This window comes from Ctenopharyngodon idella, chromosome 10, assembly GCF_019924925.1.
Source record: "Ctenopharyngodon idella isolate HZGC_01 chromosome 10, HZGC01, whole genome shotgun sequence".
NCBI classification, from domain to species: domain Eukaryota; kingdom Metazoa; phylum Chordata; class Actinopteri; order Cypriniformes; family Xenocyprididae; genus Ctenopharyngodon; species Ctenopharyngodon idella.
The window spans coordinates 23045377-23060804 of record NC_067229.1 but is presented as its reverse complement, the minus strand read 5'-3'; the positions used below and the strand labels follow the sequence as shown (position 1 = coordinate 23060804).

At 38.4% G+C, this 15428-nt stretch overlaps 1 protein-coding gene across 3 annotated transcripts in view; it reads right to left on the bottom strand.

Moving 5' to 3' along the window:
* anos1b (anosmin 1b) overlaps positions 1–15428 on the bottom strand; it is a 111704-nt gene that overhangs the window by 27542 nt on the left and 68734 nt on the right. For 2 of the 3 annotated variants that reach the window (XM_051908830.1, XM_051908828.1), the window contains 4 exons: positions 13325–13387; positions 9451–9658; positions 6856–7040; positions 1779–1908 (listed from right to left, as the gene is read on the bottom strand). In XM_051908830.1, coding sequence (XP_051764790.1) covers positions 1779–1908; positions 6856–7040; positions 9451–9658; positions 13325–13387 — 586 coding nt within the window. The remainder of the gene's footprint in view (positions 1–1778; positions 1909–6855; positions 7041–9450; positions 9659–13324; positions 13388–15428) is intronic. The other variant, XM_051908829.1, reaches the window with a different exon arrangement.

Sequence of the window (15428 nt, the reverse complement as noted above, 5' to 3'; positions counted from 1 at the left end):
GAAGAAAGTGTCTCCATCCACATCCATCATAAACACATTCCACACGGCTCCGGAGGGTTAATAAAGGCCTTCTGAAGTGAAGCGATGCGTTTGTGTAAAAAAAAAAAAAAATCCAAATTTAACAAGTTATAAGTAAATTATGAAGTAAATATCTAGCTTCTGCCAGACCGCCTTCCGTATTCAAATTATGGAAAAAACAGAACTGGCTTCGTGTCAGTTCCCTAAGTTGAATAGGAAAGGCGTAGAACGTACAGCGTAAGCTTTTTGAAGAATACGGAAGGTGATCTACTCGTTTGGTAATGCATACTGCCATTATAAAGCTTGGATGGGTCAGGATATTTATTAATATTTCTACGATTGTGTTCGTCAGAAACAAGAAAGGTTGACTTGAGGGTGAGTAAAGCTTGGGGTAATCTTCATTTGAAAGTGAACTAATCCTTCAAATGAAAGATAAAATGTGATAGAGCAATAGAATGAACAGTGAATGTAAAAGAAGCTTGAACAATACATTTTAACAGGCATAATTAAGCTTGTAAATAACTGAAGGAAATATATATTTGCTAAACAAATTAATCCAACTAATATGATTTATATTTTTCATATTAGGTTTCTCTACCTAATATATTTAAAATTACAAATGCAATGTAAATACAGGTATTGGTATTGGCAAGCACCAAAAATGAAAGTATAGGTATCAGACTGGTTCTGGAAAATGTGGTATTGGTGCATCTCTAGAAGAAATTAAGAAATAAATTCATAGGCAGATGCTGGACGGAGCCTTACCCAGGCCATGTGCTGATAAGTTTGTACATGCATAAAAATGCTTGCCACATCAGATTGCTGCTCTGAGATAAAGCTGATCATATCTTCAATTTTGATCCAAGATGGATTTTCCAACCCACGTCCAAACTCAAGGTCCAAACCCAACCCTGGAAACTATCCACCAGCCCCTAAGCCATATTTGACCAAACTATTATATCTGTGTTTTATTCTGTACAAAATAAATATATCTTAAAATTACTTCAGAAACTATTTACTTTGAGGAGTAATGGATCCAAGCAGCCAAACATATGGGAGGGATGATAATAGTGCCATACAAATCAGATAAAATAAATCATATCAAAACCAAACAAGCTCCTGTGCATAATATACCTCCACATAGTCCTCTTTGATTCCTTAAATAAAAAGTAAGCTTTATCTGTACTCAAACTTCATACATTTCTCATTTATTTAAATGCTTTAAAAGTATTTTTCATTGTTAGTTCATGTTAATGAATGTAGTTAATAAATGGAACCTTATTGTAAAATTGTAAAGTGTCAAAAGCTATTTCCACGAGCCACACTCCCGACAGCCTACGCCACTGCAGACATTAAGGGGTGCGCGTCTTTTATAATCTTGTGTGGCCAGACATTGGTGGGCAGAGTTAGTGTAAACAGCCTTTGCCAACAAGACAGGCTATTTACTCTTAGTGTAAATATACAATTTTTTTAAATTTATGACTATTATTAAAGAAACCAGTTCAACGTAGGCCTGCTGTAGCAGTGTTGCTCATGATGCAAAATGTGTGAAAACAGGTCAAGAGGAGTGTGGAAAATGACTGTTTATGTGCAAAAAAGCTTGAAAGACATTGCAAGTGAAAGTTTATTTAGAATATAATCCTTTGAAATAGTGCATGTCATCAGGAAGTCTATTTGAATTCATCCTTATTACTTCCATTATCCAAAACAAATAAAGAGTTTTCATCAGAAAACAATGTTTTGCTGATAGAGCTTTTTACCTCGTACAGAAAAGAAATGCTTGCTGGGAGTGGTGAAGCCTCTTGTGCCCTGACTGTTGACCGCACTAACTCGAAACTGGTACCACCTGTGGGGCCGGATGTCCTTCAACACGGAGCGGTCCTCCATGGTCTGCGAGAAGGGTCAGAGAGTCTTTAATTAAGACAAATCCACTCCTGATGCAGGATGGAAGAGCTCCATCACTGCTGTATGCTGATAAGAGTCACAGTAATGACAGCTTGATCCAATGCAGGGAGATCTCTCTATAGAGGCCTGTTGAAAAGCACAGCTCAAACATCCCTATCCATTACATCACAGATCCCATCGGGAGCTCAGGAAATGCACAATGAGCTGCCTGTTTCTTTCAGTGTGTCTTAATCTCCTGAGAAGACCAGTCATTTTCAGAACTGCTTTAGAGCTCTCATTTAAGTGTGAGCATTAAAAAACTTATTGTGTGATTTTTACACACACATTCTGAGTTATTTTCAATTCAATGTCAATGTACAGCATCTCTGGTATGTTGTGTAGAAAATTATTTTGACTTTTCCTCAGTTTAAAAAGTGAAAAATGTTTACCTTTGTGAAAAAGAAATACACTTTCGCATACTTTAAAGGGGTCATGAAATGAGAACTCAAATTTGCCTTGATCTTTTGACATATAAGAGGTCTTTGAACCATTAAAACATCCTGCAAGTTTCATAGTTTAAAATGTCCTCCTCATTATAAACAAAGCATTTATTTAATCAAGCTCAAAAAAAAAAAAAAAACATCTCGGGGAATCTGTGATGTCATATGGGCAAATAAATTTGCATATGACTCCCTCCAGAGCAAGACAGCAACGAATAGTTATACATCATCACACCACAGGCCCCGTTATAATCACTGATGTTGTCTACACTGGGTACAGTAAGCAGATGTGCATTCAGTTTCTGACACTTATTCCACACGCTTGAGTCTGTCATCAGCAAGACACGTGGAAGAGTGAAAGAACGTTTGCTTTGATGCGTCCAGTTTAAACAACTCGTTTGTGTCTCTGTAAAGACATCAGAAGGATTCCAGCATCGGAAACAAGTGGATGATTTATTGTAATGCCATCCTGGATCACATCGTGAATTTCTGTTAAATATAATTAGCTGAAGTTTAGAGTGCTTTTTTGAAATCACTTAAGTAGGGCTTAAATACATCTTCTTATGTCATTTTATAATTACTTCTATTGTCTGACAAGCATTTATGATAAACTAAAATATACTTTTATGTCATTGAAACTTGTATGCCATGTATTTAAATACATTTGTAATTACACACGTAATCATGAAGACACAATTTAGTGGATTTAAAATATAAAATCTTTAAATAACACTGAATAACACACTACAATTAAAATTATAATCAAGTACTTTACATGTGCTTTAGTATCTTAGTCAACACATCAAAATAATTGTACTTCTTTAAAGCATGAAAAACTATTACAATTATTAAAACAATAATTTAAAATCTATTTTAAAGTACAAATTTTAATTTTACATTATTACAAAGTGCACTGTAAGTGTACTTAAGTATTTTAAGTGTACTTAAGTATTTTGTACTTAAATATTTGTACTTAAGAATCATAGTCACAAAAGTGTCTCTCTTTAAGTACACTTAAGTGTCCTTTTGTTTATTAATTTTGTTAAGTATTTGTTAATTTATATTATACTATCTGCAAGTATAGTTTTTTAAAAATATACTTTTTTAAGATCTGAAGTACACAACAAAGATTCTAATGGCAGCTGCAGTGATGCAATGACTTAACCAACTGGCGAATGGCTTTTTTATTTAGAAGGCGGGACTTATTCCGCTATATTGTGAGCTGCACTTTCTCTCATTCATAGTAATATGAGTGCACAGTCTTTGTACATCTGAGGTCTTTGCTAATACATGGTAATAGTAGTGTGAGAGAGGTGCAGACTGATTGAATCTATGGCTTCAGGCAATGTGTCATGTGTCTAGCTCTACAGCACAGTAAATTATAAACACTCTCTAAATGCTCTAAACATCACAGACCAATTGCTAATGAACCATATCATATAAAATAATTCTACCTAAGTATACACAAATCAGCTAATGTATGAATGTTATGGCCATTCACTTTACTTCATATCTGTGAATGGAGAATGGAACAGCATGCAGGTTCCTGTTCAGTTGGTCACATTCAACGTCACGTTGAGTGAACCAACGAATTGGGAATCTTGTCAGAGAGACCAATCTACTTCGAGTGTAACTAAATGAGCCAATGCACATTGGCATGCAATTTTTGCATCTGACTGTGACGCCCTGCAGCATTGGTATAAATAGGCAGCAGGTGCAATGCATAATTCAGCTTTACGCTTCGGTGCTGAGCGGTTCATCTGTTTATGCTCTTCTGATATAAAAGAGTGTGTTAAAATTAAAAAGAGCCAGTTCTTCAGGGAAGAAGCCTCTTTGTTCGGTGTTGGTGTGACGGTGCTGAGCCTTCAGAGAGAGAGAGTGTGTCTTCAATGAGAGTGTGTGCACACTGCAGGCTGCACTAAATCCCTGCCAGTGTTGCTGCGGCCATTTCCACTCTAGCACATCGCACGCTGTGCAGTTTCCTGGATGGGAAGCTAGTCCTTCTCGTGGGGGACCTAGCATTTCATTCGGGGTTCCAGCTGAGGATCAGATGTCAATCGCTGTGCTCATGTTGAATCAGATTCAGAGTTGACAGCCATGCTTTCCCAGGTTGCTGCATGCTCAGTCTCGTTTTGAGCTTTCGTGGCTGGTGTCTGGGGGCACATCAACCCTGAGATGGGCAATCCGGAAATGGGCGGGGCTGCTCTTCCCCCAGAGGAGGGCCGGGTGGAGAATCATTTGTTTAATTTTGTTTGACCTGCTGCAATATCTGCATATCACGACCTCATAGGAGGTAAGTCGGTATGGAAGCATGACCTGGTCGTCAGGTTCCTCAGGGTGGCGAGAAGGTTAAATCCTCCTCACCCTCTCTCCATACCCTCTTGGGATTTGGCTCTGGTGCTTAGAGCATTTCAGAATGTCCCATTCGAGCCTTTGCAGTCGGCAGAGCTAAAAATTCTATCTATGAAAACTTTGCTCCTGGTTGCAATGGCCTCCATCAAGAGGGTAGGGGACCTGCAGACATTTTTGGTCTACGAATCATGCTTAGAGTTAGGGCCAGTTCCCACGTGATCTTGAGACCTCGGCCTGGCTATGTGCCCAAGGGTCCCACTGCTCCCTTGAGGGACCAGGTAGTGAAGTCAAGCACTGCCCCCAGAGAAGGCAGACCCAGCCCTAGCTTTGCTCTGTCCCATCTGCGTTCTGCACAAAGCTTCAGGAGCTCAGAGCAGCTCTTTGTTTGTTACGGAGGCCAGCAGAATGGAAAGGCTGACTCCAAGCAGAGGATGGCCTGCTGGATGGTGGGATGGTTAGGTTTCTGTCAAACACAGCACATCTAGATTGTCTGTTATAATATCATTTACAATAAGTGCTTTTGAAGAAAGGGATCTAATATTCAGCAACCCAAGCTTTATCATTTGTTCATTAGTATTATATATGTTTTTTATTTGTTGAACATCAATTACATTTTTACCCTTAAATGGGTTTGGGAGTTTTTTGTATTTACTAATTCAGGGTACAGACACAGTCTCTATGTGATGATATCTAGGTGAAAGAGTTTCTATGTGTTGGGATTTATATAACTTCTGTGACATGAGACAGCCAGCAGACGGTCGGTTTAGCCAGTCTGTCTGCTTTCTGACCTGGGCCCCAGTTTGTCATGTTTCAGCTCTAAGACTATGTGCTATATTACTAGAGAGAAGAGTGGCACCCTCCCAGGAGGGATGGATACCATCTCTTTTCAACAGATCAGGTCTGCCCCAAAAACTTTTCCAATTGTCTATAAACCCTATATTATTCTGCGGACACCACTTAGACAGCCAGCCACTGAGTGATGATAGTCTGCTAAGTATCTCATCACTCCGACGAACAGGAAGGGGACCAGAGCAAATTACAGTTTTGCGAGTACTTGCGAGTTCACATACCTCTTTAATGTTAATATTAGTGATCTCCGACTGGCGAAGTTGAACATCATTAGTGCTGACGTGAATAATAATCTTAAAATATTTACAATTAGCATTAGCCAGCACTTTTAAATTTGCTTTGATGTCAGGCACTCTGGCTCCCGGCCAACATGTGACTATGGTGGCTGGTGTCTCTATTTTCACGTTCCGTGTAATAGAATCGTCTCCGTCAGTTGTAGCCTTCTTCCTAACTGGGCAAGAGCCACTCCAGAGACTTTCCATATGCAGTACGGCCCTACGGGTCCATATGTGTCCACAAGACCTTTCTGTGGCAGGATGCGGCTTCCGCAGTGTTCCTTTTCCAGTGGAAAGGGCACGCTTTCCCAGTGTTATCCAAGTCTCACTGAGTGGGTCATGCAGGAACAGCAGTGATCGACCTTCTCTGTGTTAAGCCCTGTACTATCTTCTGCCCTAATAAAAGGGAGGCTTACGCAGGACACCGGAAGGGACAGCATTACTGGCGCCTAGGTAGGGATTCCCAATTTGTCAGTTCACTCAACGAGGCGTCGAACATGACCAACTGAAAGGGAACGTCTCGGTTACACATGTGACCCTCGTTTTGTCCTGTCGCCACAGTTGCTGTACCACCGCTGAGAGGCCGGGTCACTCCTCAGTGAAAAACTGAATATATGTCGCACCTGCTGCCTATTTATACCCATGCTGCAGGGCGTGGCAGTCAGACGCAAAAATCACATGCCAATGTGTATTGGCTCGTTTAGTTACACTCAAAGTAGACTGGTCTCTCTGGCGAGATTCCCAATTCGTTGGTTCACTCAACGTGATGTCTCCATTCCCTCCTTTAGGGAACGAGGGTTACATATGTAACCGAGACATTTTCTTTAAGAAGAATCCCTGAAACACGTTACTAGGTCTAAAGAATTATATGTAACACTGGGTTTAAGATGTATTCTACAAACCTCAAACCCACATGTCCTTACTCTCAGTCTGAATAAACTCTATACTTATTCTTAATCCAGCCTCATGTCATTTACCATGAGAACAGTCTGCCAGGCCGATGCTTCGTCCTCACTGGGGTGAATCCCATGATTCCACCTCCTCTGAAGAATATAAATAACCGGCTCAACAGAGACGTTAAACTTGGACATCCATGTCACCTTCAGATGGCCGTGCTGGTCTTCTGAAAAGGAAATGTCTCTCCTTGGCTTCAAAGGGACTCCTAAGCAAAAAACAAAACAAACAAAAAACTGTTTTTCTTAATCAAGTGAAGACTGTTTGGACAACGAGAATGACAATAAATCAGCTAATAAGTTCAAAATTACAACGGTATATAAAAAGCCTCACTGAGTATTTAATTCTTGCCTTTTACAAACAACAGTAGACACAGCTGTGAATTGAATTAAATAAATAAATAATTAAATAAATAATTAAAAATAAATAAGGATGTCTGAGATGAAAGAAATCATTTAAAAATCTAGTTTAAATGCATGTGCCAGACCTTTGTAATCTAGTAGTAATTTTGTATTCATGTTACTTTCATACATTTTAAACTGTATTTCTGTATTAAAATATATTAAAAACAAAAAGGCTTTACTACAGGTTTAGCTGTCTGGTATTGTTCATTTTGGAGTCACACTTGTGTTGTTCTTGGTCAAAAGTGACCAAACAATACCTTTTATTTTCAATTAAATCAATGTAATATATTTTTGTTCAATAATATTATAACAATAATAATAATAAAAATTATTTTGAGAGAATTTTGTTACTAATTAATATTTATGCAATAATTATAATATTTTTTTTTTCCCATTGAAAATAATACAAAAATGTTTTTCTAAAGTTTTTAAATATTATTTTTTCAATTAAAGCTGTATTTCATGTTAAAAAAGAGACAAGGCCTTTAAAATCCAATTTTTAAAGGCATATTAGTGGAAGTTAAAAAATAAAAATATCTGTAATGCCACTAGATTCCTAGATTCCAAAAGATTCTGTAACCACTAGATTCATAGCTTTATATAAAAAGGCTTGTAAACTCTAGACATAAAAACTTACTTTCATTAGGTTGTGGATTTGGATATATATATATATATATATATATATATATATATATGTTGACATTCTCAAAAACTATTTTTTATGAAGGTTTAGATATTTTTGGTTTGAAAGCTTGATTTGAAGTGTTATTAATTTTACTACAGTCAAACCTGAACATGGAGAAAACCATTTTGTTACATATAACATCAAAATTCAATAAAAATGTGACAAATTGAAAAGGAATTCTGGCTCAATTTTGCCATATTTTTACAGCCGCACCAGTTCATTTATGTGTATACAATAGTGTGTTGTGTATGTTTGTGTCTGTGAGTGTGTGTGAGTGTATGTTTGAGTGGGTGTGTCTGTTTTGTACTCTTGATGTTTCAGTAACCCCTGCCTTGCTGTCCATTTTTTAACTGCAATGTGGCTGAATTATTGATTTTATGTGTTTGCAAAAACTTGCTTTGTGTTACAGTAATACCAGTTCATATATATTTGGGAGGTGGGGAAGTGTGTATATTCTGCACTCTTGATACTTTAGAGTGTCACCCCTTCATTGCTGTGTGCTTTGTTCTGCATCGTGGCTGATTTGTAGATTGTACCCCCTAAATTGCTCTTTTTTTTCACATTTTTCATATTTCTCATTCATTTCCTATGGTAGTCATTTCTGACCGTGAACAACACAAGTTTAACTTTTTTTTATGACCATTTAGTAGTCCGCAATTTATTTATTTTTTTGATCACATAGCAACTGCCGCAAAAGTTTCATACCATTCTGATGAAGTAGCCATTTTTAAAAATTAAAAAATGTAAAAAAAAAAATTTTTTTTTTGTTAAAAATGACAGGACAACATCAGAGGGTTAATAAGATCATTATCCTAATAAATTGATTTTCATTTATTAAATTAATTTTAGCCTTTTAAAGGCATAGTACAACCAAAAATGAAAATTCTGTCATCATTTACTCACCGTAATACGGAGCCCATGACATGCAGGAAAAAATAGTAGGCTAAATCGTGTGCACGATTTACCAATTCGTTCCCTCGATTTACTAAATCATGCTCACGCTTTACTAAGTCGTTCCCTCGAATTATAAATCATGTGCACGATTTAGTAAATTGAGGGAACGAATTAGTAAATCGTGCGCACAATTTACTTTTTTTTCCCTGCACGTCATGTGTGGGGCTCCGTACCCTCATGTTGTTCCAAACCTGCATTACTTTCTTTCTTATGAGGAACATGAAAGATATTTTGAATAATGATGGTAGACGTGACAGACCTTTTTTGTCCATTAGTGGAAGTCAATGGAACCGAAACTGTTTGGTCACCAACATTCTTCAAAAAATATTCATGTTCCACACAAGATACAAAGTCTTACAACTTTGGAACAACATAAGGTTGAGTAAATAATGACAGAAGGGACATTTTTGGGTGGACTATCCCTTTAATGAAGCCCTTTTCTTCATTGTAGATCAAATTCATTGGCAAAAATTTTCAATCCACAATGAATGAATCACGTAATGCTAATTAAATGCAGCTACCATTCACCACATAACCTAAGGTGCATTCCCATCACACCCTGCAGTGTGTTATACCTTTGTAAAGGTTGGCCGGGGACTGGCAGGTGTGGCCACATCCGTTTGAGCAACACTTTTTGAAGCCAGAGCACTCGTGGTCAATCGCACAGCCCTCCACGCAGGCTGCAGCGAAGCCTGATGCCCTCTGGGGCGGAGGACAGTCGCCCTGCTTCTGTGTCCGCAGTGATCGTAGAAACTCAGCACTGGTCACACACTCGTGATGCTTCTTCCCGAAGGTAGAGAGACAAAGATAAAAGGCTAGATTTTACTAGCAAATATTTGCCCCAATATACATTACATTAAGTAAATATTAAGTCTAGGTTGTGAATGACTTGGAGAGATCACTTGGAAATATTAAACGGGTCATGAATTGAGAAATCAAATTTTCCTTGAGCTTTTGACATATAACAGGTCATCATACTACAAGAACATACTGTAAGTTTCAGAACTGAAAACTTCCTTGTTAGTCCAAAAACAGCTTTAATTTAAACCAAGTCCAGATTACTACTGGTTGTGGAATGTGCCTATTTATTACGTCAGAGGTGAAAGACCACCTTTGCAGAAGAAGATCAATGCCTACTTCTACATCGTTATTACTGTAGCCCCGCCCACTGATTCGTAGTAGTAGTAGGTAAATAACAGACATGATGCTAACACTGGATCGAGCAACTAAGCGATAAACTTGTCTTTGAAGAGTGCAAAATGTTGTGAAGTGCCAGGTTGTGGAAAAACACAGTAGCTGCATTGGATTTGCGGAGGTCCTGAAATTAAAATATGATGTTGTTCCTTCTATACTGGGTCCGACAGAAACGGCGCAACACACTTATGTGAGTAAAAACGTTTTTACAGGGGTGTCCTCTATCACTGTTATTGTTTACTTTATTTATTGAGCCCCTGGCAGAATCCATCAGGACTAACCCTGATATTAGTGGGATCACAGTGAACGGGAAAAAAACATGTTATCTCTTTGTTCCCAGACGATGTTCTCCTGTATTGGACTTTGAATCTCTGTCTTGTTACCCCAGAAGACTAGAGTCCCTCTTGTTTATTAACAATATAGACCACATAAATTCCCTCACTGATAATGTAATTATTTATAATACAATACTGGTTTGGAAAGTTGTGAAAAAAAATATTTGTTATTTCTGTTCAATCTCCCTTGGCTTTGAATCCTGATTTTCCCATTCAGATTAGGAGTATTGGTTTGTTGGATTGGAGTTCTAAGGGCTTGTCTGATTTTTCAGGTCTGATGATTTCTGAATCTCTGAGGTCATTTGAGCAAATTAGAGTAGAGTTTAATATTTTCCCTGTAGATTTTTTCAAATACCTTCAAATTCAGCATTTCACAGAGTCTCTTTTCTGCGTTCTGCGATCCAGGAGATAATTGGTAAATGGTTTATTTCTTGCCGTTCACTTTACCTGCTGAACCATACTCCTAAAGACTTTTTTGAACTGGATGCCAAATATTTATTTACAATCCTTTTATTTCTGGCTAAAAAATGTATTCTACTGAGGTGGTCTGCACCCCAGGTTCCAACGGTTACCATGTGGATATCTCAGTTATCAGCCTTTTTTCCTTTGGAGAAATTAACCTGCGATCTCAATCACAAATCGGACAAATTTTCGAGACTATGGAAACCCGTGCATTCTTTTCTACAGAAACTCTGACCATCTGTTTCAAGAGAACTAGGTTTTTATTCTGTTTTATTATTTTTATTTTTCTGTCATGTTTCTGAATAATCTATGCAGTAAGAGATGTATACTTTTTTTTATATGTATTTGTTTATTTCTCAGCGCTTTAGGTTTGTCTGTCTGTTTGTACGTCTGTCTGTTCATTGCTGTTATTGTATGTGCATTATTTGAAAATCAATAATAATAATACAAAAAAAAACAAAAAAACAATTTTACTGTGATTATGTGTACATGTCTATCCAAAATCACCAGTGACCAGATAAAAAGCTAAAAGTTTTTGCGAGTTCCACACGTAATACTTAGCTATTTTCATATGTAAACATTTCAGCCAATCACAGCAGAGGGCGTTTACACTGAAGTCTCACAGCAGACACAGAGCGTTCAAATCAGAGGGCCAAAAGTGGATATCGTAATTACTGTAACTACGAGATTCTGGCTTGTAAAAAGTGTTCACGTCCTCATAGAGCTCGTAATTACAGTTTGTACGCTAGGAGATTTCTGAAAGCTCCCATGTCTGTACCACCTGACCGCTGTAGATTCATTTAGGCATTGATAGTGGTGCATTACAAATGCATAATTCCCAGTCCGAGGACGTGAACAGCTCTGAATATAATGTCACGTGTTGTCATCTCAAGATTACGGTAATTACACGGTGGCGTGAATGCAGCATTAAATCAGGGTAGAAAAAAATACCTTTTATTAAAAGTAAAAATCATACTAACATAATAAGTGCACCTCAAGAAACATTATAAAATAATAAAATAATGCAGTTCATGACCCCTTTAAATACCACCCTCTGAACTCAGAACTTTTATTTCCCTTTTGAACAATTGTATATAAACCTGACGGTGTTAAAGTCCTGGTGCATCATACTATATCCCTGAATCCTCACTGAAATACAGCAACAGACCAGCTGAACAAGTATTGAATAATTGGTTTGGGCTCAGAATTATGTTTTTTTTTTTTTTTTAAATAGCTAATATTACTTTTTCCCACTCAGGTTAACAGTTTATGCTGAAAAACAGCAGAAATAAGACAAAAATGCAAAAGAATTTGCTTGTTTTTGAGTTCATTTCTGTCCTTACAAAATCCTGGAGGGACTGTATAGGGGTTTGTTCAAATCACTAACCTTAATAGCAATAGTAACAGTGATGCTTGATTTAACACACACCACTAATGAGAGGCAGCTGGAAAATCAGGGAGTGACAAAAAGTGAAGGAAAGACAGACACTGAGTGGGACGCAGTGGTTAGACAATGCCACCCACCGAAACATGCCAGATGAGCAACAGAGGCGTCCAACGGTCCCTGCGTCTCTGTTTCGTCGTGTGCTTGTACTGACTCACACACTTTCGCCGCTGTTGGCACGCTGTCCTTTATGGCCTGAGTCAAACACACACAACCTCTCCGATTCTGAACACACATGTGGCTGCGGGGCACCCTGGAAACTTCATCTGCACAACATCTCCAAGATTACTCAACTCAACACTTCTGTCAGTTTCAACGAGGCGCATGTTTCTTCCATTGGGTGAATCACAGAATTGGGAAAACAACAAAGAGCTTCACTGCATGTCTCTAAGTGGCTGTGAAGCATTCTGGGTACTTATTACCCAACAAGTCTTGTGCACAGCTGAACCACACAGCGCGTCCATCTGATGGAACTCAAGCATTGAAACACTTCACGCTGACTGTTTAAATTAAAGATTTGTTGAGATAATGATCGCTGAATTTCAACAAGATGTTAACAGTTGTTGCACTTGCTGTGAAGAACAAAGGTCTGGACGTAAATACGGCGCTTATCTGCTTCACTTCAATAACGTGCTGATCTCAGCTGAGGGAAACATAATCTCTGTGTTCAACTCTAGACCACTCTGGGGACAGGGGATAAAAGGGCCATAAAATCACATCGGAATTCTGAGAGTCATTCAGTTTCTGCTTCAATTTGAATTCGCCTAATGCACACAAAACCATATGCATGCTTTGATTGCAGAGCGTGACTCCATGGCTCTGTGTGCTAATTTATTTCACACAGACATAAGCTCGTCTCAGAGGTATATTTATGTGTGCATTGTGTTGATTTGCATAGTTTTTAATCAGAGAAACATCCTACGCAATTAGCCTTTCCTTCACGGCTGTAACAATCTACAGACATCAAAAACACAGGGAGGAATTCTAAAACAGACCTTCTGTGGAGAGACTTACCTCGCAGGTCTTGGGAGACAGGGCTTGTCTTGTATCCCATAATTCCTTGCATGGTTGTAGGCACTGCAGACAAACAAATAAACAGACCTGAGAATGGCCTATACATTTTTAAATCCGTGATGAAACAGAACACGCAAAAATTTGCATGTGAGCACAAGGAATACACTGTTAAAGTACAACTGCCACGGGGGACACGTTCAAACTGTGTTGCATTGTGTAGACGGCAGAACTTCAAACTAATGTGACAAGCTGTTTGAAATATTGACAGATTGATGAATATTTCATGGGTTGCAGTCTTGGGTCTTAAACTTGACCCTGTCTAAATGTTTCTAGAGTCAAATACGTTTATACACTGTGTTTATTTAGAGTTCCTACCCTAACCCAAAATTTTGAGCAGAAATTGAATCTCTTTAAATTCGTGTCCAAATTCATTTTCACTCACTCTTTCCCCATAAAGTGAACTATACTGCATTAACGCCCCGGTATACTTCAAGTCATATCACAGAACGAATAGCAGTTACGTCATTTTGAAATGTGGTCAAAATGAAGGTGATTTTTAGGGAAGGTGACCAGTTAGTTTTGGTGGTTCGAAAAAGTTTGCCAGTGCGAACTTTTAGGAAAACTTCTCACTGGCTGTTAAACACCTTCTGACTGGACTTAAAAAGATCTTTTCCAGTCCTTTTTTCAAGTCCTTCATGCTGGATTTGCACATACTGCATAAGCGGTAAGTTGTCGTTTCTATTAATATGGGCACCAAAATGAAAACATGCTGCTCATGGCCTGTGTAACTGGTGCTACTCGCAATTCATCTGGCTTCCGTTACACTCACCCCCCTAACCCTCACTCTTGTCTGGGTCATGGCACCAATGAACTGTAACTGGTCCAACTCGCATCACTCTGATCGGGATTCAATCTAGCGTCAACTGGCACGCTAACAAAGACACTCGCAGCCTCTAGCATCAGTTGCTAGTGCCCCTCTTGAGGTCAGAGTGAGGTGTACCTGTACTGCTCTAACTATCTGGCCTACATTACACCCACTCACACAGTATTTGTGAATCCAAACAGCATACAGTTGCTAAACCATTTTTCTCTAAATGAAGAACAAAGAACTTTGTCATGAGTATACTCAAATCTATCATCATATAGTGAATAGTGAGTGAATGAATGAATGCCCCAATATACTTACAGTGAATTTCCTTTTCGTTCTTCGTTTAGGGATAAAAAGGGGTAAAAAGAGTCTCTTTCAATTAGAATTACATGTCAATTTCTACAATAAAGCAGCTCTCCAGTGTTTTTGTTTTCTCTCGCAGACGCCTGACCTCAATGGACTGGACAGAAGAAATTAAACGGAGAAGATTTCCACGTCAAAGAGGGCGGAGCCCCAGAACCACACCCACAACTTAAAGCAGTGAAAAGAAAGCCACAGACCAATGGTAGGTCAAAGATGTTTAGCAGTCTGCTAGCAAACTGTTTTCAAACTCCGGAAACGAACTCCAAACAAACTGTTTTGGCCTGATTTTGTTCGAAATGACATCACACCAGTTCGTTCTTCAATTTCACTTGAAGTATATCAGGGACGTTAGTGAGCAGTTCCAGTTTCCATATGAAAAAAAGTGTAAAATACTGTCGTTTACTGTATGTTGTCTCATGCTGCTCATAAGTTTATCCATGATGAAAGTAAAATTTCCAGTTTTCTGTCCTTTCTTTTCACTGCTTATAGGAATAATTCTCTTGGCTCCATTCTGATGTTTTAGTGATTACAATGGAAAACGATAGAGATATATTGGATATTGTCTGCACAAACAGATTCAGTTCTATTAATGTGGTCAATCCCAAAGATCGGATTTGTGTGAACAAAGCCTTAGATATGCAAGGATTCAAATATTCAGTACAAAGGATGACCACATTTGTTCCGTTTCAGAATCAAGTGTGCTTTTTCCTCTCTAATCTAAGTTATCCATTCCCTGTGAGACATGCTCCTGGTCAAACCCCTGCTGGCCGGGCCTCCAGTCCCTCATGTGCTGGAACATTTGAACACATCTGTTGTGTGTTATGTGATGGATTATACTGACATCTGCCCCCATCTATCCCCCACCTGAACAGA